At 44.8% G+C, this 25007-nt stretch overlaps 1 protein-coding gene across 1 annotated transcript; it reads right to left on the bottom strand.

Annotated features, from left to right (window-relative positions):
- Positions 1-610: 610 nt before the first annotated feature.
- LOC112233932 (sortilin-like) lies at positions 611-24667 on the bottom strand. The gene is made up of 21 exons (XM_024401836.2): positions 23983-24667; positions 23267-23329; positions 22730-22806; positions 22535-22637; positions 21795-21962; positions 21143-21216; positions 20663-20709; positions 20405-20541; positions 19890-19973; positions 8994-9054; positions 6779-6934; positions 6300-6400; positions 6084-6183; positions 5470-5644; positions 4799-4992; positions 4067-4259; positions 3503-3619; positions 2467-2593; positions 1961-2067; positions 1672-1792; positions 611-1449 (listed from the first exon to the last, which is right to left on the bottom strand). The coding sequence occupies exons 1-21, from the start codon at positions 24226-24228 to the stop codon at positions 1435-1437; spliced, it is 2466 nt and encodes an 821-aa protein (XP_024257604.1). The 5' UTR covers positions 24229-24667; the 3' UTR covers positions 611-1434.
- Between the last annotated feature and the right edge of the window lie 340 nt (positions 24668-25007).

The following is a 25007-nucleotide window of genomic DNA, read 5'->3' as shown; positions in this document are numbered from 1 at the left end:
GCCCTTTTAAAGAAATCAAACAGGGATTTCATTTGTGGGTGATCCTGTCCAGAAAGAACAAGTAGAACCTGTCACGATCTTCCTCCTCTTCATCTGAAGAGGAGAGGCGAGAAGGATCAGAGGACCCAAATGCGGCGTGGTATGTGTTCATGATGAATGTTTAATTAAAGAAAGAACACAAAACACCGTGACGCTTTCATAAGGACTGTGCTGACACAAGCAACTAACATAGACAATCACCCACAAACAAACAGTGCAACCCAGGCCACCTAAGTATGATTCTCAATCAGAGACAACTAATGACACCTGCCTCTGATTGAGAACCATACTAGGCCGAAACATAGAAATCCCCAAATCATAGAAAATCAAACAGACTGCCCACCCCACGCCCTGACCATACTAAATAATGAATACAAAACAAAGGAAATAAAGGTCAGAACCCATCGGGTGGAGCCCTAGCCCATGTAGCACATTGTACAGGTAAGCAATAAGGCAACAAAAAAATCCACCTAGGAAGTAAAACAATTAAAGAACATAGACACTTTAGGTGAGGTGCTGACTAACAGAAGATAATCTATTCAAATACAAAACAAGTTGATAGTAATCTCTACTTGCTGTGGGATCCACTCTACATGTCAAATCAATCGTATGTTATTTGTCACATGCTTCATAAACAACGGGTGTTGTTTAACAGTGAAATGCTTACTCACAGGGCCTTTTCCAACAATGCAGAGTTAAAGATAAAAAAATAGAGACATGAGGAATAAATGCATAGTGAATAACAGATAACAGTTGATTGTTCCTGCAGAGTAAATACAGAATAATTGAGGTAATCAGGCACTTTATTTCCATTACATCGCTATTCTAACATTACTGTATTGATTTATTATGAATGCACATTATTCAGGGCCTCATCAAAATACAGACTAGTGAACAGTGGTAATAACAATAATAATAATAATAATAATAAGCCATTTAGCAGACGCTTTTATCCAAATCGATTTACAGTCATGCGTGCATACATTTTACACAAGGGTGGTCCCGGGAATCGAACCCACTATCAATTGCGTTGCAAGCGCCATACAAAATTGTGCAAGTTGAAGAAAGTGTTCCACGCATAAATAATATCATCAGACAGAGACAAACTGTTAATTCATCAAATACTGAAAAACAGAGCAGTGAAACTTGAAGTAAACTCAATTCAACGTCTATTCTACGTTGGTTCAACCAGTGTCCAGTGGGAAGTGTTCTTCGCTCAATAAATAGCTTGGGACATCTGCATACCATCTACATGACATCTGCAATTTGTTCCTTACAAACCCTAGACATCTTTCCATTGAGATGCAGCAGGTACGTAATACAACAAGTGGAATGCCATGCATCCAAATGGCCAAGCTCTGGAGATCATCGTCAAGATATTTCATCTCATGTTGTTCATTCAATAAGATCCTACAAAACGGGGGGGACAACAGAGGGAAGGTATCAATATTTTCCACATTACGTCTTGTAAATGGATCATCGTTCATTTAAAACAATTGACGGGCCAACATGACCATAACGCTGCCCTTAAATGCACAAGTTCACACACATTTAGCCTTTATGCCTTGCACACAAAATGTCCTAAACATCCTGAGTGCCTTTAGCCACCATGCTAAAGCTAATAACACTCACATCATCTGAATCCACTGGGAAGACTGATGTTCCGTTGCTACTGGCGACACTCTCTGGGTCGGCGGCAATGGAGCAGTCGTCGTCCCGAAGCTGCAGGACAGAGAAGCGATACGTTGGCACCCTGTAGGGGGCGGAGCAGAGCCAGAAGGCATGTCAATATTTAGGACCAGAACGGAAGCAGGCATTTCAATGTGCACTTGTACCTGAGCAGTGTGTCTGTGTTTGTGTGTGTGTGTTTGTATGCGTGTGTACTTGCATGCTCGTGCGCATAAATGTGTATGTGGCTCACCTATTTCCATAGCCCATTCTCCTTACAGTATAGACAGCAGCGGCAACAGCCACCAGAATGACAATCCCTGATCCAACACAAACTACGATCAACAGCATCTTCTCTCTCTGAAATACAGACATAGCATTATCATATTTCTGGTCATAATATTCCAAATGCTATAAACCTTTATTATGTGACGCAATGAATCATCTAATATGTGGGGCTGTATTTTCTGATGCGGAAGTACCCAGAGGGTGTGCAGGCTTTTGTTCCAGCACACCGCTGACACAACTGATTCAACTCATCAACCAGTTATCAAGCCATTGATTGATTGAATCAGGTGTGTTAGTACTGGGCTGGAACAAAACCCAGCTCACAATGTGTGTCTCCCGAGAATGAAGAACACTGTTACATTATACCCAGATAAGTCACACCTTTCACACTGAGCAATAACAAAAGCACACACACACTCAAAGGGGACCCACACAAGAACTCGCAGATGCACACGCACAGGTCACACTCACCGGGGTTTCAGAATATGGGCTGGCAGTGGGGGGCTGACTGGAGTTCCCACAATGCCTGTTGACTGTCTCCTTTATGCGCAGGGGAGTGAAACCTCCCTCACACTTATCACTGGGAATCTTACGGTACCTACACATGGAGACCACATGGTGAACTGTGTGTGTGTGTGTGTGTGTTTGGTTTGACTATATAGGGATACAGTTAGAGTTAGGAGTTATGGTTAGGTGTTAAGGTTAGGGATACAGTTAGAGTTAGGAGTTATGGTTAGGTGTTAAGGTTAGGGTTAGGGATACAGTTAGAAGTTATGGTTAAGTGTTAAGGTTAGGGATACAGTTAGGGTTAGGAGTTATGGTTAGGTGTTAAGGTTAGGGTTAGGGATACAGTTAGACGTTATGGTTAAGTGTTAAGGTTAGGGATACAGTTAGGGTCAGGAGTTATGGTTAGGTGTTAAGGTTAGGGATACAGTTAGAGTTAGGTGTTAAGGTTAGGGATACAGTTAGAGTTAGGAGTTATGGTTAGGTGTTAAGGTTAGGGTTAGGGATACAGTTAGAAGTTATGGTTAAGTGTTAAGGTTAGGGATACAGTTAGGGTTAGGAGTTATGGTTAGGTGTTAAGGTTAGGGTTAGGGATACAGTTAGACGTTATGGTTAAGTGTTAAGGTTAGGGATACAGTTAGAAGTTATGGTTAGGTGTTAAGGTTAGGGATACAGTTAGAGTTAGGAGTTATGGTTAGGTGTTAAGGTTAGGGTTAGGGATACAGTTAGGAGTTAGGGTTAGGTGTTAAGGTTAGGGTTAGGGTTAGGGATACAGTTAGAAGTTATGGTTAAGTGTTATGTTTAGGGTTAGGGATACAGTTAGAGTTAGGAGTTATGGTTAGGTGTTAAGGTTAGGGTTAGGGATACAGTTAGGAGTTATGGTTAGGTGTTAAGGTTAGGGTTAGATTAAGGATTAGTGTCAGGAAAAATAGGATTTTCAATGGGAATCAATTCTTTGGTCCCCACAAGGATAATAAAACAAATGTGTGTGTGTCATAATTACCCCAACGTCCTAAGCTCCTCCTCCTCTCCATTTAGACACACCTCCAGGGCGTGGTCTGCAGTGTCCAGTTGTCTCATACACTCTGAGCTGTTCTCGTGACGATAGTAACCATAGTCACTGTTGGAAAGGAGAGACACGTTAGGCCATTTCAACCACAGACACATCATATGCCTTGTGGTAATGTTATGTTTGGGTCTGCGTTGACTCTGCCTTTGCCTCAAAGGCACAATTAGAGAAAAAAAATGCTTTTTTGACTAGAAATGAAGTAACAGATTGTGCCTTTAAATGGACAACTCTCAACTTCTGGTTTCCTGTATCTGAATGTATCCCTGACTAGAGGGAGAGAATGAAAACCAGGGTTGAATTTATTAGGGCACAACAAAGCATTTTGTTTTTCAACAGACAATGAAAACGAATGTTTCCTAAGTTCAGGTAGTCCCTTTCTGTTTCAGTTCATTTTCTTCTGCTTACTACTGAATTATGACCCAGTAGTGTTACGGTCCTCCAGGACCATAACTGAATAGCCTTGTCAGTTTAGACTGGACCCCTGACAGTGTTTCTTACCATAGGTAGTCCTCTCTGGTGCAGGGGCAGGGGCTTTTCTGCCTGCTCACCACGTAGTCCCGTCCATTCCTGCAGACGGACAGCTTCCTCAGCCTCCTGAAGGTCTCCTTGTAGCCCAAGACACACCCCTCTGTGGCCAAGTCCCCGCCCTCTCTGGCATGGGCCAACCACTGAACATAGTCCTGGTTACCACCTATGGGAAACCAACGTTAACCAATAGAGACTATTGAGACATGCCAATTTTAGTATATATTTATCGATATCAGTACGTTCAATTCCTTTCCTAGTGACCCACAGGGGTGCACGCCAAAGGTGGCTTGTGGAAGGATCTATAGGAGGGCAAACTCATTGTAATAGCTGGAATGGAATCAATGGAATGGTATCAAACACATCAAACATATGGAAACCACATATTTGACGACACTCTTTGGGTATTCTGACAATAGAAAGCTAGCTACTGTTTCATTCCTTGTGAAATGTCTGTTGTTGGTTAATTGATTATGATCCTTGGGGATATTACATTTGACAACAAACAAGTGACTCACAGGGGGAATCTCAATCATCTTTCCTTGATTCCTCGTGACCACTCTCCTTCACCTCCTTCTCAAAAAGCATTGGAGGAGAAGATCCAAGGTTCCTCCCCTCAGACATTCTCCTCTACTGAGTTTTGACAAAGAGACAAGTAGACACAGGACACAAACAATCAAGAAAATGCAATTGAGATTCACCCACACTCTCTGGTGAGGAGACTCTGGAAGTCAATGGTGACCACCACCCACATGGGCTGGTGATCTTCCTCGGGCCGGTAGCCCCACACACTGATGTTCATGGTCTTGGTGCCCGGCTCGGATGTCAGGCCAGCGAAGAAGATGGGCTGCTCTGTAAAGTTGTACACCTTCCAACACTGGCCCTCATCTGTGGAGAACCTGGGGTGATGCACAATGACATACAGGGTCGTTTTCAGTAGTGCACAGAGTCACAAAACGCTTTGCAACAGAAAACTAAAACAAGCCTTTCTTATTGGATAAAGTTAAGGTTGTATTCTTTCTTTCGTTGGTGCCTAATGAATACGGCCCTGTATAAACATCTGAATGTGAACGTGCAAGCACACACACACACACACACACACACACACACACGAAGTACACAGGATTAAAACACACACATACAGAGTTACCGGATAGTGGACTGCTTAGACACATTCACAACTTCATAGGGAGAGAAGAGCGGATAGACACACAAACACTCCATAGTCAAACACACACACACACACACAGACAGACACATACACAGAGGATGTCACTTGCATGCCATGGGTGGGGGTGCGAATAAAAAGCATCTTTCTTACAACCAATCTTTCTACATGCCACCGAATGTGTGTGTGTGCGTGCGGTGTTCAGTACTTGATGGTGTTGATTTGGCCGTCCATGGGGTGGGCCTCCACAGCCACGACGAGCCCCCCAGCGTCCAGGATGCTGTAGTGATGAGGGCCCCTCAGGGATCCCCTCCACTTGTACCCCCCGTCCTCCGACACGTACACGTCAGGCCGTGTTGACGAGATGGAGTCCCCCACACTGCCTGACCGGTCAAAGGGTAGAGGTCATAGATAGGTCACACACATTCTGGGACAGCTAGAGGATGGGGGATGTGTCCGAAAACATGTTTCTCCCTACCCCTCCGTTTAGCCCTAACCCTCCAATGTTTTCTGACCTGAAGGGCCTGGATAGAGATAACCAGTGTAGTGGAGAAGCTTTGACCATACTGATCCCACATTACTGATCTGCAAACATTAAATGGTAAGGGAACGAATGGGGACCGGGCATATATAGTGCACTATATATGGGATCAGCTATTTGTAGTGATGACCGAATTATTAGGGGCGGAAGAATTTCCTGTGTAGTCCATTCAAGATTCCCTACAGTGCTAAATGTAGTGCACAACATCATGTACACTACGGTTAAACAGAAGTATCACAATGCAACATGTCTTTGATATGTATGATTGACAGTTTGGTTACCGTGGGCGATGACAAGGCCAACGGCAGTGGGGTCAGAGAGAGGCAGCATTGGAGTGATGCCGTTGTAGCGACTGTGCTCACCGTGGATGTGCAAGTTACACTGTCACACACACACACACACACACAAGAATCAGTGTTCACAATCATATAATAAGCATCAACATACTCTACTCAACACACTTAATTGTCAGAGGAGGGAATTAAGTTAGTTCTCACATCATTTCTTGAATCCTCACCACACTCAACATTCTGGGGCTTGTTGAGGAGTGTCCACTCTCCCCCTCTGTTAAACGAAATGACTGTCCGAATGCGGCCGTCTGTCAAAAACAATACCCGGGAAAAAACATTTTAGCCCCCCTACAAAACACATGCATTTTATATTGGACAAGTTCAGGTATCAATCAAATGTATTTATAAAGCCCTTTTACATCAGCAGTTGTCACTAAGTGCTTAAACAGAAACCCAGCCTAAAACCCCAAAGAGCAAACCATGCAGATGTAGAAGCACGGTGGCGAGGAAAAACTCCCTAGAAATGCAGGAACCTAGGAAGAAACCTAGAGAGGAACCAGGCTCTGAGGGGTGGCCAGTCCTCTTCTGGCTGTGACGGGTGTAGATTATAAGTGTCCCTCCCCGTTTCGGACTGTTAATGTTCCTAAGGAATACAACCCAGATTGTGTTGATGCGTAGTTGCGTACCCTCCTCCAGTATGTTGGTGAGGTACACTCCTCTCATGGAGGTGACATTGGTGAAGTCGCTCTTCCCTTCCCCACCAAACAGGTGGCGCTCTAGAGACTTAGAGTACAGGATGCCCCGGTCATCTGATGTGTACACCGTCCCAAAGTAGCTTTCCTCTGGAGGATAGAAGACAGTAGAGTATGGTACAATAGAATAGAAAGTCAACAGAATCAGTAGTATAACAGTATGATATAGAAGGAATAGTCATTTATCATCTACTCTATCCCGACCCCATGAGACAACACACACACGGATGGAAGAAATACAGTGTCTTCTGTAGGCTTGGGGACAAACCCAACTGTGCTGACACAGCCCTCTATGAGTCGGCATAGTGATGAGGGGCTGTAAACATCAATACATGGTGTCAAGAACCCTCCTGACATCAAAGATGTAGAAACAACTTACGTCAGCACTTAGTGGTAAATAGTTTGCATAAAATCCCTTTGTACCATGTGTTGCTGTGTGTTTGTGTGTGTGTGTGTGTGTGTGTGTGTGTGTGTGTGTGTGTGTGTCTGTGTTGCTGTGTGTGTGTGTGTGTGTGTGTGTACCCTGATGCCCAGATCTGTGTCAGCTGTTATTCTAGTCTATTAATGTGTCTGTCTACCTCTAACCTTCCCCCACTCAGATAAAACCCCTCCTTCTTATCTTCTCCATTCAGCTGAATGGTACAAATGCCTCGGCCCTCCACCCATAGACAACAACTGTATGTACTGACACAGAAGACACACATACACAGCCTGTATGATAGGATTATTTGTCAGCAATACTGAGAACTTGTGAATCCAGTCATTCCTCTTTCTCTCTAAAAAAACCTCAAGCTTTTCCATTGCAGCAAGGAGGGTAGTAGGACTGAGACAGACATATCAGGGTTAGTAGGACTGAGACAGACATATCAGGGTTAGTAGGACTGAGACAGACATATCAGGGTTAGTAGGACTGAGACAGACATATCAGGGTTAGTAGGACTGAGACAGACATATCAGGGTTAGGGTTAGTAGGACTGAGACAGACATATCAGGGTTAGAGTTAGTAGGACTGAGACAGACATATCAGGATTAGAGTTAGTAGGACTGAGACAGACATATCAGGATTAGTAGGACTGAGACAGACATATCAGGATTAGTAGGACTGAGACAGACATATCAGGATTAGTAGGACTGAGACAGACATATCAGGGTTAGTAGGACTGAGACAGACATATCAGGGTTAGTAGGACTGAGACAGACATATCAGGGTTAGTAGGACTGAGACAGACATATCAGGGTTAGTAGGACTGAGACAGACATATCAGGGTTAGTAGGACTGAGACAGACATATCAGGGTTAGTAGGACTGAGACAGACATATCAGGGTTAGTAGAACTGAGACAGACATATCAGGGTAGTAGGACTGAGACAGACATATCAGGGTTAGTAGGACTGAGACAGACATATCAGGGTTAGTAGGACTGAGACAGACATATCAGGGTTAGTAGGACTGAGACAGACATATCAGGGTTAGTAGGACTGAGACCGACATATCAGGGTTGGTAGGACTGAGACAGACATATCAGGGTTAGTAGGACTGAGACAGACATATCAGGGTTAGTAGGACTGAGACAGACATATCAGGGTTAGTAGGACTGAGACAGATATATCAGGGTTAGTAGGACTGAGACAGACATATCAGGGTTAGTAGGACAGAGACAGACATATCAGGGTTAGTAGGACAGAGACAGACATATCAGGGTTAGAGTTAGTAGGACTGAGACAGACATATCAGGGTTAGAGTTAGTAGGACTGAGACAGACATATCAGGGTTAGAGTTAGTAGGACTGAGACAGACATATCAGGGTTAGAGTTAGTAGGACTGAGACAGACATATCAGGGTTAGCAGGCTTAGACAGCCATAGATCTAGATGAGATAGAGATGTACAATTTCAGACACGATTGGTGCTGAGCAAAATACATGAGTAAACTTGAATGTCTAATCTAAAGACGAATCCATGTGGCTCATATGTCCTTTGTCTGTACTTGACAAGCATGTGTGAGTGTGTGAGTTAGAATGTGTGAAAGAGAGAGAGGGAGAGAAAGTGAGGTAGAAACAGAGACTGGACTGTGTGCGTGTGACAGAGTGTGTGTAAGATATGTGTGTTTGAGTGAGTTGCGATGAAGTTCACTCCTTTCCCCTACAGTACCTCCTGGATTGTCCACATGCATGAAGATCATGTCCTCATCCCCATCCAGAACCGAGTAGAACTGAAAACACACACATGTATACAGGTGAGAAAATGAATCATTAAGACATGTATGGAACAGTTTGCGTTATTGTAATGCCTCCCCCAATTAGTGTGTGTGTGTGTGTGTTTAATCATCGTGAGAGAAAATCTTTGTTTCTGTCTCGTCAGCAAGATACAGTTTGGGAGGGAGTTGAGGGAGAGAGAGGAGAGCAGGGGATGGTATGTGTGTGTGTCTTTGTCTGTGGCAAGACCAGGTGTGTGCATCTGTCGTTACGTTATGTGTTGTAATGGAAAGTTGCCAAACGGTCTCCTCCTGATATGAGCAAAAGTCTTTCAAACCCCTACTTCCTCTTTCAAGAGCTTCTAGACCAGACCCTTGGTGACAGTTACGATATCTTGTAGTTATCTTGTCACAATGTGGTTTTTAATCTGTACTATGTCTTGTCAATTGTTGTGACAGATTCTTTACCGTGTACTTGTCGAAATGCTGTCACTTTGATCTGGAATTTTGAGATATTTTCAAATGAATTTATAACAGAGGGACAGATAGAGGGACAGAGACAGAGGGACAGGGGGAACAGAGAGACAGGAGAAGACAGGGACAGGAAGACAACAGTACAGAGGAACAGGAGAGATGGACATGGGTAGGATTGTGGCGGTCATGACATTTTTTCAGACGGAGATTGTCAAGCAAATAACTGCCAGTCTCACGGTTAATGAACGTTATTAATTGTATTATTTTATAGTATGAAGAATACAATTGAACATAGATTCATAAAATAGAAAGGATCTTTTCTCCAAACGATTTCAAAGGAAGCGCGCACATGCTGCTATTCTGTGTTGAGAGGTTAACAAAGAAACTGGTACTCCTATATGCTTCATTTAGAGTTATTTATGTAACTTTAGTTGTGACACAAACGTTGGGCTATATGTTTAGATTTTTATACATTTTAAGGCTGTATGATGCGACTCTAATATTGATTTGAAAAATAGTTGCATGAAAGGCACGAGCTCTTATTTGTTTCTTGTTCAAGCTACACACACTTCATCAGTCTCTCATTCAGAATTTGGCCTGATCTCATCACCTGATGAGAAAACTTATGAGTTTTCTCATCAGGCCTCAAATTTCCCTGCGGCATTCCCCTTGTGTGGTCGTAATGCCCCCTAAAAAAATCATTTTGCGGCCAAAGTGGCCGCTGTGCCCTTTGGCTGAATATAATAATTATAATTCCCTTCTCCCAGCTGCTGTGCTCCGAAGCACCTCTCACTCACATGGCTGTCTCAGATATCTACATTTTTAATATCCAATGCCCGTCACATGATCGAGTGCTTCTCACAGGCATTTCAGCTAAGAAGTAGGATACAAGTGAATGAAGACAGACACATCGGGGGACGCAACTCCGGATTCCCAGGCCCATATTGAAGATGTTAGAACTGTCCACTACTTTTCATCAGCCAATAAGATGAGTGGGCCTAACAACGAGCAGAATACTCGACTATGTCAATCTACTATCCCCCATATGTCACGGATTCCCCCGGTAGTGCTGCCCTTCCGTGCACCAGTTCCTGAGGTCTACGTCACTGGCGTCTAGGCGTCACTGAACTGTCTCATTACGCACACCTGATTCCAATTCTCCTGATTAGTAATTGTATACAGATTAAGTCGGAAGTTTACACACACTTAGGTTGGAGTCATTAAATCTCGTTTTTCAACCACTCCACCAATTTCTTGTTAACAAACTATAGTTTTGGCAAGTCAGTTAGGACATCTTCTTTGTGCATGACACAAGTCATTTTTCCAACAATTGTTTACAGACAGATTATTTCACTGTATCACAATTCCAGTGGTCAGAAGTTTACATACACTAAGTTGACCGTGCCCTTTAAACTGCTTGGAAAATTCCAGAAAATGATGTCATGGCTTTAGAAGCTGAGGCTAATTGACATAATTTAAGTCAATTGGAGGTGTACCTGTGGATGTATTTCAAGGCCTACCTTCAAACTCAGTGCCTCTTTGCTTGACATCATGGGAAAATCAAAAGAAATCAGCCAAGGCCTAAGAAATAAAATTGTAGACCTCCACAAGTCTGGTTCATCCTTGGGAGCAATTTCCAAATGCCTGAGGGTACCACGTTCATCTGTACAAACAATAGTACGCAAGTATAAACACCATAGGACCACGCAGCCGTCATACCGCTAAGGAAGGAGACGCATTCTGTTTCCTAGAAATGAACGTACTTTGGTGCGAAAAGTGCAAATCAATCCCAGAACAACAGCAAAGGACCTTGTGAAGATGCTTGAGGAAACAGGTACAAGAGTATCTTTATCCACAGTAAAACGAGTCCTATATCAACATAACCTGAAAGGCCGCTCAGCAAGGAAGAAGCCACTGCTCCAAAACCGCCACAAAAAAAGCCAGACTACGGTTTGCAACTGCACATGGGGACAAAGATCATACTTTTTGGAGAAATGTCCTCTGGTCTGATGAAACAAAAATAGAACTGCTTGGCCATAATGACCATCGTTATGTTTGGAGGAAAAAGGTGGAGGCTTGTAAGCCCAAGAACACCATCCCAACCGTGAAACACGGGGGTGGCAGCATCATGCCGTGGGGGTGCTTTGCTGCAGGAGGGACTGGTGCACTTCACAAAATAGATGGCATCATGAGGGGGGGAAATTATGTGGATATATTGAAGAAACATCTCAAGACAACAGTCAGGAAGTTAAAGCTTGGTCGCAAATGGGTCTTCCAAATGAACAATGACCCTAAGCATACTTCTAAAGTTGTGTCAAAATGGTTTAAGGACAACAAAGCCAAGGTAGTGGAGTGGCCATCACAAAGCCCTGACCTCAATCCTATAGAACATTTCTGGGCAGAACTGAAAAAGCATGTGTGAGCAAGGAGGCCTACAAACCTGACTCAGTTAGACCAGCTCTGTCAGGAGGAATGGGTCAAAATTCACCCAACTTATTGTGGGAAGCTTGTGGAAGGCTACCCAAAACATTTGACCCAAGTTAAACAGTTTAAAGGCAATGCTACCAAATACTAATTGAGTGAATGTAAACTTCTGACCCACTGAGAATGTGATGAAAGAAATTGAATCTGAAATAAATAATTATCTTTACTATTATTCTGACATTTCACATTCTTAAAATAAAATGGTGATCCTAACTGACCTAAGACAGGGAATTGTTACTATGATGAAATGTCAGGAATTGTGAAAAACTGAATTTAAATGTATTTGGCTAAGGTGTATGTAAACTTCCGACTTCAACTGTATATGTGTCCTCTGTTCAATATTGTCTTGTCGGTTATTGTTCCCATGTCCGTTGGTCTGTGAGTACCTGTTCTTTGTTATTTCCGCTTTCATGCTGCGTATATTGTTTACTTGTTACTACGGGTCTCGTCCCGTGTATTGTTGTGCATTTGTTATTATGGGTCTCTGTCACGCCCTGGTCTAAGTATTTTGTGTTTTTCTTCATGTATTGGGTCAGGCCAGGGTGTGGCATGGGGTTTTTGTATTGTGGTGTGTTTTGTCTTGGGGTTTTGGTGTGTATGTATTGGGATTGTAGCTAGTGGGGTTATCTAGCAAAGTCTATGGCTGTCTGGAGTGGTTCTCAATCAGAGGCAGGTGTTTATCGTTGTCTCTGATTGGGAACCATATTTAGGCAGCCATATTCTTTGAGTTTGTTGTGGGTGATTGTCCTTAGTGTCGTTGTTCCTATCTCTTTGTTTATTTACATAAGTATTGTTCTAGTATATGTTCTTCGTCTTATTAAATAAGATGTATTCATTTCAGGTCGAAGGTAGGATAGGAGGGAGAGTTTTTCCATTCTAAAAATCAGATTTTTATCAGATTTTTCATTTTTTGTTTCTATTGGCTTCTGTGTAAAAGAGAGCTTTTTTTGTGAAGATGGCACAGAAAAATCCCCACATAGGGGTACCTGGGATTGGTCTGGTTAATACCGTGAGGTTCTCTTGGACAGATAAGGAGAAGGAGCCCTGGGGGAGAGAGACCTTCGGGAGAAATGTTCTGATGGGATGCCTACAGCTGGAAGTAAAAGATGTACTATGCCTTCAAGGGAATCCCATCGAGAAAGGATATGATGTGACATTACAAGTGGAAGAAAAACACGACGAAGTTATGAAGAAGGTGAGAGAAGGAAAAGGAGCGAAACCCCTGTGCCATTACACGGTGACCAGCCTGGCAAGGAACAGCTTCAGGGTGGTCACCGTAACCATGTACAATCCGCACGTGAAGGATGAAGAAGTGAGGGCCTTTCTGGGGAGGTACATGGACAATGTCTCCTCAGCGAGGTACCTCAGGGACTCCCTGGGTTTCTGGAACGGGAGAAGAGGTTTCCAGGCGTTACTCAGGGAGTCCCCGAAGAGTGTGGATGGCTACCTCCATCCTCCGGCGATGTTCTCCCTGGGGGCTGACAGGGGGACGCTGTATTATGCCCGTCAGCCCCCGTTCTGCAGGCGTTTTATGGCCTACGGTCATATCCTGGCCTCGTGCAGCTCCAAGAAATGTTGTTTTTGTGGGTCGGAAGAGCACGAGGCCAAGGAATGTGACGAGCCCAAGGCTTGCCACGGGTGTGGCTCGAGAGCACACCTGTGGCGTGATTGCCCGGCTCGTCACAGGTCATACGCGTCTGCAGCTGGGGGGGGAGCGGGGGATGGGGGGAGGAAAGAAAGGACGCGTGCGGATTGTACGGATGGCACAGGGGAAAAGACGGCAAGAGAAGAGGATGGGAAGAAGGAAGAGGCGAGAAGAAAGGAGTGAAGATGGAAAGAAGGAAAAAGAAGGCGGAAGAACGGGAAGGAGCGGAGAAGAGGGAGAAGGGGACAGTGGTGCGAGAAGGAGTGGAAGAGGGAACGGTGACAGTAACGGGGACGGAGGGAGGTGTGGAGATGGGAGAAAGGAGTGGGGGGACAGCCTGCCAAGTTTCTTTGAGGACGAGACAAGGGAATTGGTGGAGGGGTTAGCGGGGATGGGACGTTGTGTCTCCCCGCTACCTCCTTCACCAAAGAAGAAGGGGAAGAAGAGGGGAAGTTTGGCAGGTAGTGAGAGGGAGGGGGTGTGGGAGGGGGGGGGGGGGCTAAGAGATCGGCGGGGGGGGGAGGGGGGTACATTGGCCTCCCTGTTTGCCTCAGCCCCTTACATCCTAGTGGGGGATGACTCCAGTGAGGGGTCTGTGGGCGGTGTGCTAGAGGGATTCCAACTCCTGTGTGAGGAGTTGGGGTCCCCTACATACGGCCCCGAGGCAAACAGGGAGGGGGAGGGTGGGTGGTGGTGAGGAACCCAGGGTGCAGGGCACCCGGCCTAACACACTGCCTGCATCCTGGGTTGGAGGGATGGAGGAGGACGGGGGGGCGTCAGGAGAGGAGAGGACGTCCCCGCCGGTGGAGATGGACCAGGGGAGCATCGGGTGAGTCTCCTGTTTTTTCTTTTTTTGGGTTTATTTGTTGTAAATAATTAAATGAATATTTCTGTTTCTTTTTTTAGTTTAAATGTTAGAGGGTTAAGGGATTTTGTTAAAAGGAGGGCGGTTTTTTGTTATTTAGAGGGGGTGGGTTTTGATTTCTGTTTTTTACAGGAGGTTCACCTGAGGGATGGTGGGGATGTGCATAGATTTAGGAGGGAGTGGGATAAGGGGGAATCTTTTTGGGGCATAGGAGGGGTGCACTCAACAGGAGTAGGGATTTTGTGTGGGAATAGAGAGGTTAAGGTAGAGAGCACTTTTGTTATAATGCAGGGTAGAGTATTGGGGATAGATGTAAAGTATAGAGAAGCTAGATATAGGTTAATTGGGGTGTATGGGCCACAGGTGGCGGCAGACAGGAGGGAGATGGTGGACTGTCTGGCGCCCCTGTGTGTTACAAACAGGCACTTGGTGATAGGAGGGGATTTTAATATAGATTTAGGGGTAGGTGGTGATAGCAGTGCAGGCGCCATCACTGGGCTAATGGCTTGCCATGGTCTGGTTGATGGCCTGCACACTACTGCGGCAATGGTCGGTCCTACATGGCGCAACTCCAGGGGGGTTGCGCAGAGGCTCGACTACATTTTGTATCCAGGTCTTTGGGTCAGTTGTCTGGGCGGCTGGTGCCTGTTTTCTTCACGGATCACGACGGGGTGTTCCTGCAGGTAGGGTCGCCAGTCTGCCTCTTCGGTAGGGGGTACTGGAAGTTAGATCGGGATATACTGGAGGAGCAGGCTTTCGTTGACGCATTTTTTTGTTTCTTTCGGAGGCTTGACGGCCTCTGGTCCATGTGCGAGGGGGTGTTAGAGTGGTGGGATTTAGTTAAGGTGAGGATTAGGGCTTTTATAATAGGATATTGTAGAAGGAAAAAAAGGGAGGAAAGGATCGTATCCAAAGGTTAATTGAACTCGAGTACGAGGCAGGCAACCTCGGCGGGTCGATTGACTGGGAGAGATTCGCAGCCCTAAAGGCGCAGCTCAGGGAGCTGCAGGAGCAGAAGGCTCGAGCTTTCCTGGAGCGTGCGCATAGTGGCTTTCTAGAACATAATGAGACTTGTTCCGCTATGTTCTTTAAGTCGGTTAGGGCCAGCCAGAGTAGGAAGGTAATGCATGGAGTTAGGGAAGAAAATGGTAGTATAGTAAGTAAACCAGAGGAAATGGTCAGGGTGACAACTGATCATTTCCAAGGTTTATTTAAGGAAAGGGAAATAGATGTAGAGCAGGGAAATGTGTTTTTAGAACACTTGTCCAGGCGGTTGCCGGAGGACATTAGAGACGTGATGGAGGCCCAGATCTCACTAGAAGAGGTTGAGAGCGCTCTTAGGAGGATGGGAAAAGGGAAGGTGCCTGGGATGGATGGGCTGCCGGCTGAGTTTTACCTCAAGTTTTGGGGTATACTTGGACCAGTGGTTCTCGAAGTCTTGAAGGCCATCCTTGAGACGGGGGTCCCGGGGGGGATCAATGGCTGTTGGTGTGCTGTCACTTCTTTATAAGAAGGGGGAAGCAACTGACCTTGGCAACTGGCGGCCATTGACCATGCTGTGCGTAGATTACAAGATTCTTGCAAAGGTTTTAGCAGACCGGTTGCGCACAGCCCTTCCCTACGTCGTCCACGAGGATCAGACGTGCGGGATAGAGTGGCCCTCTACAAGATGGAACCTACAGTTGATCAGGGATTCCAACGCTTGGGTTGAAGATAGAGGGCTGCCTTTAATGGTAGCAGCGCTAGATCAGGCAAAAGCTTTTGATCGCGTGAATAGATCTTTTCTATTCAGGGTGTTGGGTAGATTAGGATTTGGGGAGAAGTTTGTAGGATGGATTCGTACATTATATGTCGGAGCGGGGTGTCGAGTTAGTGTAAATAGTCACTTAGGTGACGTTTTTGACCTCTCGTCTGGGGTCAGGCAGGGATGCCCACTCTCGGCTCTCCTCTTCGTTCTGTACATGGAGCCTCTGGGGGCTGCCATTAGGGCAGACACAGGGGTGGAGGGCTTGTTGATCCCTGGGAGCAGTGGGCTGCGTGTTAAGATGACGCAGTACGCCGACGACACTTCCTTGCTGTTGTGCAAGGACTCGTGCCTGACAAGGTCTCTTGCCATCATTGGGGATTTCACCCAAGCGTCGGGGGCGGTTCTGAATCATGCAAAGTCTTCCGTTAAGTATTTCGGAAGATGGCGCGGTAGGACGGATGTGCCCGGGGGGTTCTCTCTGTGAGTGGGCCCTGAGGATTCTCGGGGTCCATTTTGAGACCTCTGGCTCAGCGACGCTGAACTGGAACATGGGTATCGCAGTGGTACAGAAGAAGCTAGCAATGTGGAAGGCTAGGTCTTTTATGGGCAAGGTCCTGGTACTAAAGGTGGATGTATTGCCATCTCTTTTGTATTTGGCATACATCTACCCATTGCCGACTTGTCAGAGAAGGTCTCTAGTGAGGCTTGTGTTTCAGTTCATGTGGGGTGGCAGGTACGAGTGGGTCGCCAGGGCGCGCATGCTCTGTCCCATCGGGGAGGGAGGTAGGGGGGTACCACATCTCCCCCTCAAGCTGGACGCGATTTTTGTTTCTTTCTTGTTGACGGAGCTTGCTCATCCGGTTATACACCCGTCCGGTTACTTCCTGCGGGTGTTCTTCTCGTATCAGGCGAGAAGCGTAATGGTGTGGTCTAACGCGGGTCCTAGGGCGGAACAGCTGCCGTGGCACTTTGGCCATGCGGCCAAGTGGCTGCGTGCGCACCCGAGGTTGAAGTTGCCCGAGTAGGTTTAGACCACAGGCACCTGTACGAGGAGGTCAGGCAGGCAGGGAGTCCTGCGCCTGTAGCGGGCATCTCGTCAGTGGTCTGGGAGGGAGTGCAGGCGCGGGGCCTGGACAACAGGCTCAAGGACCTGAATTGGTTGAGCCTCCACAAGTGCTTGCCGGTATGTTCCATCATGTACCGGCATAGTTTGTCGCGATCCCCCACCTGTCCAAGATCTGCTTGTGGCAGGGAGGAGACTGTGCGCCATGCCTTCTGGGACTGTGCCTTTGCCGGACTAGTATGGGCTAGGGCACGGGTGTTGCTAGGTGTGGTTAGGAGTGACTTTGTGTTGACATGGGCTAGGCTAGAGAGAGGCGTAGGGAGAGTGAGGGGAACGGATAGGGACAGGTTTCTGCTCTGTTTCTGCTCTTCTCATGAGTCTCTTTAAAAAGGGACTGTGGGAAGCCAGGCAGAATTTAGTCAAGACAGGGAGAGATTGGGGGGTGGAAGGGATAGTGAGGAGGGTGGAAGGTGATTTGAGGGGGAGGGCGAAGAGGGAGTGGGGGCAGCATGCGGCATGGGAGAGGTGGAAGGGGGGATTAGGGATGGGAGTGTTAGTGAGATTTGTAAGGGGATAGATTAGGGAAGGGGAGATAGGGTTAGGTATTGGTTAGGTATGACGGGGAGGGACGATGCTCCCCTGAGGTTTGTTTTTGTTTGATGTTTTTGTAAATAGAATTAATTAAGAATGAATGAGAATTATGATTTTGTAAAGTATGAATGGTATAGATGGTAATAAATTATTTTTTCAAAAAAAAAATCTCTTTATTTATTTACACAAGTATAGGCTGTTTTCGTTACGTTCTTTGTTTTGTAGTGTTTTGTGTTTATTCGTGTTTCACGTTCATTAAACATGGATCGCAATCTACACGCTGCATTTTGGTCCGACACACCTAGAAAACCGTAACAGTCTCGCCCTGTGTCGTGTATTGCGGGACTCGTCCTGTGCATTTATTAGAGGTTTGACCTCACTCTTTTGTTTGGGTTACATTAGTGTTTGTTTTGGGCTTGGTCCCCGTGCCACTCGCATCAAAAAAACATTTAAAATCAATGGAGGCAACAGATCAGAACGTTTAGCTTAAAATGTTGATAACCTATTTGGCTATTTCTTCACATTATAAGCTCAGTAATGTGGACACGGCAGTAGGCTATAAGTGCAAACGTTCCAAAATGCAATCAATTAGCAGGAAAACTGTCCTTGAAAGTGACGGCAAATGTGATTATGCATTCAATGCTGTATTATAAAGGTGCATTTTTATGGTGAAAATAATCTTCCCCAAACTTGAAACTCACGTGCAGCGTATATATGCCAGTTTGGCTCTATAACGGTTATAGAGCAGATTAATATGCCTAATTTTAGGAAGTTATTTGGCTACTTTAGTTGTGATACAAACATTATCAAATTATATAGGCCTATGGGCTAGGCTACATGAGGTGTGTGACTACGATTTGAAGAAGTCGCAAAAAAAAGGCATGCACTTGTCACGCCCTGACCGTAGAGACCCTTTTATTCTCTGTTTGTTTGGTCAGGGTGTGACTTGGGTGGGAAACTCTATGTTCTTTGTTTCTATGTTTTGGCCGGGTATGGTTCTCAATCAGGGACAGCTGTCTATCGTTGTCTCTGATTAGGAATCATACTTAGGCAGCCTTTTTTCTTTTGTTTTTGTGGGTAGTTGTCGTTGTTAGTGGCCTGTATAGCCCTAGTAAGCTTCACGTTCGTTTTTGTTGTTTCTTGTTTTGTTGGCGACATTTATAATAAAGAAATATGTACACCCACCACGCTGCACCTTGGTCCGGTCATTTCCGTGACAACGATCTTGCCTTACTTACTACACAAGCTGGGCATAATTCACAACTGATAATATATAATTCACAAGTGATAGGCTTATATTGTCACCCATCAGACTATTCTTAATTTAATGTTGTCTTTACATACTAAATAATATATGTCTGATATTAGGTTTGATTTAGAATGGGCCATTATCATGCACCTCTCTCAGAACAGAGGCATGGGGAAATACTTAAATAGAAGAGGCTTTTCCCATGGTTCATTTTCATGCCAGCCAGGTAGGCTATACTCCTGCTGTAAAGCAAAGCAATGTGCTTAATATTAGGAAAGTTAATAAATATATTAGGTCTAGCCTATAGAAAGCTGATGGGATCCTCCTCTTTTTAATAGAGGCCATCAAAACTGTTTTCTCACACAATTGCATAGCCTATAGAAATGTTGCGCAACATGAACACATGGGCCCTCGTGAAGTGTTTGATCCGATTTTCGATTACATTTGCATTTGATGTCAGAGTGATTAGATGGACAATAGAATTCTGAGTACCAGGCAGGTAGTAATTCTTGTAGGCTACTAATGACCATCAGCAGCATCAGAGCTTGGAAAAGCCTAATTACCGTGACTAAACGGTCACGTGGAATTTGACTGCCGTCGTTACTCATTACCAGTGTGGCGGTAATACCATAACAGCCATAGACAGGGGACAATAGAATGAAGTGAGGGCTGAGGGGACGTAGTGGGGTACAGAAGGACATAATGGACAGACAGACAGACAAGAGCCTGTCCTACCTGCTCAGTGGAGGCGGAGGGGAGCTGGGCTTTGTTGAAGTGGTCCCCTTGGTCTGAGGACACATAGATGACACGTGGGGCTCCCTAGGAGAGAATCAATTAGTCACAACACAGATCTAACCAAGGCTCCTTGGGAGAGAATCACTTAGTCACAATACAGATCTAACCAAGCAAGAACCACAATGTGGTTTAGGACTGTTGACTGACTGGACCAATGAAAGGCAGAGTGAATGTAAATAACACAGAGTGTAAATGATTGTATATGTCAGCTGATATGTTGATACCCGTGTGTGTTTGTGTGTGTGTGCATGTATGTGTACGCTTGCTTGCATAAGTATGCAAGCTTGCGTGTGTGTGTGTGTGTGTACCCTGATGCCCAGATCTGTGTCAGCTGTTATTCTAGTCTATTAATGTGTCTGTCTACCTCTAACCTTCCCCCACTCAGATAAAACCCCTGTGTGTGGATGCATCAGTGTGTGTGTGTGTGTGTGTGGTTGCATCAGTGTGTGTCTCACCAGTGTCTCTATGACTGAGGTGAAGAGGAAGCCTCCTACATAGCCGAAGGAGAAGATGCTGTGTGCCACGGTGGTGAACGTCTTCCCCAGGTCTTCTGTCCTCTTTAGGAACAGCTCTCCTCTTCTGTCTGCCTCCACTAAAGACACAACACATTACTAGACCAGCGCCCAAACAGAAGAAAATGAACTTGTCGCTCATTTTTTGGTTTAAAAATATTTTGCTACGGTGTGTACTAATGAATACGACCCTGCTCTCACCTGTTCCTTTGGGACTGAAGCTGAAGAAGAGAGTGATGCCAGAGCCCCTGGCAAAATAAGGAGAGAGAGAGAGAGAGACCCAGTTTAATCATATTTATTACATGTTGTTACTTTTTATTACGTAGGGGCCACTCTTATAACTTACACTCAAGTCATTTTCACTTAGTCTCCCATTGATTGATATCAATGCATGACTAAGTGAAAATTGGCCTTTAGTGACTTAACAAATAGGAGCTTCTCACTCCTACCAGACACACTATAGTTGCCACCAGACCTGGGCTAAACATTCCAATTCAGTCAAACAACAGACAACAGACTGTAGACGTGTGTGCTTTATGAGCTCTGTGTGTTTACTACATTGATGTATTGAAGTCAGTATTTAGATTGAACACGACACACCTCCTCTCTTTGTCTGGGCACGGCTAATCAAACTGAGCTCTGTGGTGTGTGTGTGTGTGTGTGTGCCCCGTTTGTTCTCACCACGTGAAAGATTGTGTTCCTTCGTGAACCTTTTTCCACACAGCCCCAAAGTCCAGAGAAAGCCACAGGCCACCCTGCAAGTGAGAAAAGCATAGGAGAATGTGTATTTATTGCTGGAATATGTCATTTTTTGGGCTACCTGACCAAATTCCCATAGAAATGTGAGTTATAGATCTGTAATTCTCACTGAAAGCAAGTCTAAGAAGCGGTAGATCTATTTTATCTGTGCTATTTCTATGCTTCCTGTTATTAAGTTCCATTTTTGCATCTTTTACTTTTGGTTTTGTACACCAGCTTCAAACAGCTGAAAATACAATATTTTTGGTTATGGAAAATATATTTCACAGCGGTTTAGATGGTGCAATGATTATCTACACTAGACTTGCTTGTTTATAATTATAATTTTTTCTACCAGGAAATGGTAGTGATTTTTACATATGGCACCTTTATGTATGTATGTATGTATGTATGTATGTATGTATGTATGTATGTATGTATGTATGTATGTATGTATGTATGTATGTATGTATGTGTGTATGTGTGTATATGTGTGTGTATGTGCCCGTGTGTGACCATGTGTGACCATGTGTGCGTATGTTTGAGGTGAGTGTGATCACAAAGAGATAAAGAGCATGTTTGTTTATTTACTCACATCTATGCTGATGACCACTAAGTACTCGGGATTCAAGAAGTGGAAGGTGATTGGCTGAGCCGGGTGAAAAGGCAGCTGGACAGACTTAAACGACACTCCGGCGTCAGTTGAGGTAAAGATGACGCCACCGGTGTTGTCCAAAACCGGTGTGTCTGCAGTCAGTATCACCTGTCAATCAGAACAAGCACCATACGTGATGGAAGGTTGCCTTAACGTGCATCTCAATAGTCTAAACTGGCTTCCTCCCCTTGTCTCCTCTATTGTCTTCATGTAAATCACCTCCCCCAACATATAACTATGAGGCCTCATCTTGGGGTGCATTCATTAGATGGCAAAAAGACAAAAACAAACTGCAACAGACCTGAATTTGTCCAATAAGAAACGCTTGCTTTTGTAGCTGAACATTTTCCATTCCAAAATGTTTTGCTACGTTGTGCCCTAATGGATACCACCCTGTTGTGGTTGTTTAGGTGCAATGGGTTAGGTGGTTTTGTTGTTCTCACTGTCTAGTCTTCACACCAGTGTTCTGAGCAGCGTGACCACAGTGGCATGTGGAGGAGAGTGTTGAAACTGAGCTGTGGTGGCTCAAGCTGATTGGACAGCAAGAACCAAGACGGCTGACGTGTCTGCACATGCACGCCAGACAGTCACAAACACACACACATACACACAGACACACACACAGACTGCCATCAGCCAGAATGCTTTCCTGCATGTACACTTGTGATCAGGCAGCTTACCTGTTGAGAGTTTCCTGGTCCAGCCTGAAGTCCAAATTCCTTCCTTATGAAGGTGTTATTGATGAGATGAGAAATATCATGGAAAGACTTGCCATAGTCTGCACTGAGAGGGGAGTATAACGAGCCGAAATGTCAGAACACTGGCTCGGTTCATCTAGAGACACAAACAGACAGACATTGCCACCATCCACTAACCTGCGGTACAATCGTGAAGAACCGCCCTCGAAGAAGGAATCTAGAGGAGCACTGATTGTAGACAACACCAAGATTACCTGGTGGGACACAAATGAACACTTGGCTAAACTTCACCATGACTGTACTATTACCAGTTTATGCAGTTAGCAATTCCCATTTATCCACCCGTCACTACAAGCAACCACTCAATCACTCACTCAGTCACTCACTCAATCAATCAACAAATTAACCAATCACTTAATCAATCAATCAACCAAATTAAAAAACTGTTGTCAAAGGTTTAAAAGGTTTCCTCTCTCCTCGTCCCCTTTCCTTTCCTTCATCTGCATCGATGAGAGAGAACTGGACAGGTGAAGGCAAATTCCCTGTAGGCATCTATCACGTTGCCTCACTGTCTGGTTACCGCAGGAGAAAGAGAGGAAACGAGGGGAGGAAGCTACTCCAGCGTACTGAGCTGCACCCCTTTCAGATGCACCCAATGAGTGATGATGACAATGATGCTACATCCATCATCCATTAAGTGACGACCATACGTACCCCTGTCCCGTCTCCAACCCATATGACAGTAAAACTGGAGCCATCGTCACCATGAAACCCTGTCTGAATGGAGAGAGAGAAAGAGAAAGAAAGAGTGATAGATAGATAGATAGATAGATAGATAGATAGATAGATAGATAGATAGATAGATAGATAGATAGATAGATAGATAGATAGATAGATAGATAGATAGATAGATAGATAGATAGATAGATAGATAGATAGATAGATAGATAGATAGATAGATAGAGGACAGTGTCTGACAGACCAACCAACCTGCACATGTCCTCTATGCTTATTGTTATTATTCAATGCATGGTTATTTTTACCCTTGTGGTTATTTTTGTTACTGTTGTCCAGTTGACAATAATGATTAGTATTAATTATGTAAATATTGTAAATCTCCAAAGAAAGCTTTGGTACAAAGCAAATTGAATTGAGAAAGAGAAAGAGAGTGAGCAAGACTCAACTTTATTTTTTTCCTCACATACACCCATAACATCACACCTTCAGAGCTGATGAACCTTATGACACCCAAGTAGCCCTACCCTCAAAACTATCACACACAAAATCATTAATAATGCAAGCATTAATCATCATTATGATATATTATGATACATTTGCATTTATTTATGCAATTGCAAAAGTAAAACTGCGAGGTTGATGCTATAGTCATTGATAAAGTACGCCAAAAATAGTACTGACATAGCTCTCACCTCGTGTGTATTTTGATCCAACACCCGGTGTTCTAATGGTGTGAGAGGGAGTTTACAAGCGGTGAAAGTGGGTCTTGGAGAAGCTGTGGTATCCCTTTCTGGCCGTGAGAGGACTTGGCGTTGGTCCCCATCTTGCTGAGTCTGATGGAAAGACACCGTTCTCCGGTTTCGTTGCTCTTTGCACTGACCCCTCACACCCATAAGAAGCAAGCATGCCCCCCCGAGGACCAACAGTCTCCAAGTCATTTTGATGTGGTGGGCTAAATAATGGTAAAATCCTAAATCCCACAGTTCGGGTCACGTATGACAGACTAGCACTGCCTATCGCTTCAGGCGACAAATGACAAGTGTCGCACTTGAATGGATGAGGGCGGAGAGACATGTTTGACGAGTAATTTACCTCAATTCTGCTGCCAGTGGGTATATCAACGATTGTTCGCCCCCATGCCGCATCCAAGTGATGTCCATACATATATAGGCAACAAAACCTCCTTCACATCAGCCACTGTAACGCCTTTACAAATACTAATAGTAAGCTATAGTAAGCTATGACTCAATGTTAATGCTATAGTAGCTATAGACTAAATTCCCTGTAGCATAACAAGTCATTTATGTATTACAAGTGTGAGAAAAGTATCTCCCACCATAGCAACATATCTACAGTGGTCTGCAAAGTATTACTACATAGAACTAAGCAACCTACCTAATAGATGTAATGTCATCAGCAACTATTTATGCGCTTCTCCCTTGTCCGGCACACAGTAAAACAACTGCTCCAACACCGCGAGATGACGCAGTTGGCCTATAAGAGAACACTGTAGACACTCGTACCAATTCCTTTTGTGATTTTTTTTTTTAACAAGTTCATGTAGACCTGTTGTTTCTGATGAGTTGACTTGGCTAGAGAGAGAGGAGAGACTTGGTAACATTTACATTCAATAGGTCCTTCAGCGCTCAATAACATTTTTGAGGAGTGTCACGACTTCTGCCGAATTCGGTTCCTCTCCTTGTTCGGTGGTGTTCAG

Source organism: Oncorhynchus tshawytscha, linkage group LG15 (assembly GCF_018296145.1).
Source record: "Oncorhynchus tshawytscha isolate Ot180627B linkage group LG15, Otsh_v2.0, whole genome shotgun sequence".
Classification (NCBI taxonomy): Eukaryota; Metazoa; Chordata; class Actinopteri; order Salmoniformes; family Salmonidae; genus Oncorhynchus; species Oncorhynchus tshawytscha.
This window is presented reverse-complemented; position numbering and strand designations above follow the sequence as displayed.

What these genes read in the sequence shown, in the direction of transcription:
- LOC112233932 (XM_024401836.2), bottom strand. Translation starts at nt 24,228, where the DNA reads ATGACTTGGAGACTGTTGGTCCTCGGGGGGGCATGCTTGCTTCTTATG. An exon ending in TGGATCAAAATACACACGAG is followed by an intron (nt 23,330 to 23,982) that starts GTGAGAGCTATG and finishes CTCTCCATTCAG; the next exon opens with ACAGGGTTTCATGGTGACGA. An exon ending in CCTCCGCCTCCACTGAGCAG is followed by an intron (nt 9,055 to 19,889) that starts GTAGGACAGGCT and finishes GTGTGTTTTCAG; the next exon opens with TTCTACTCGGTTCTGGATGG.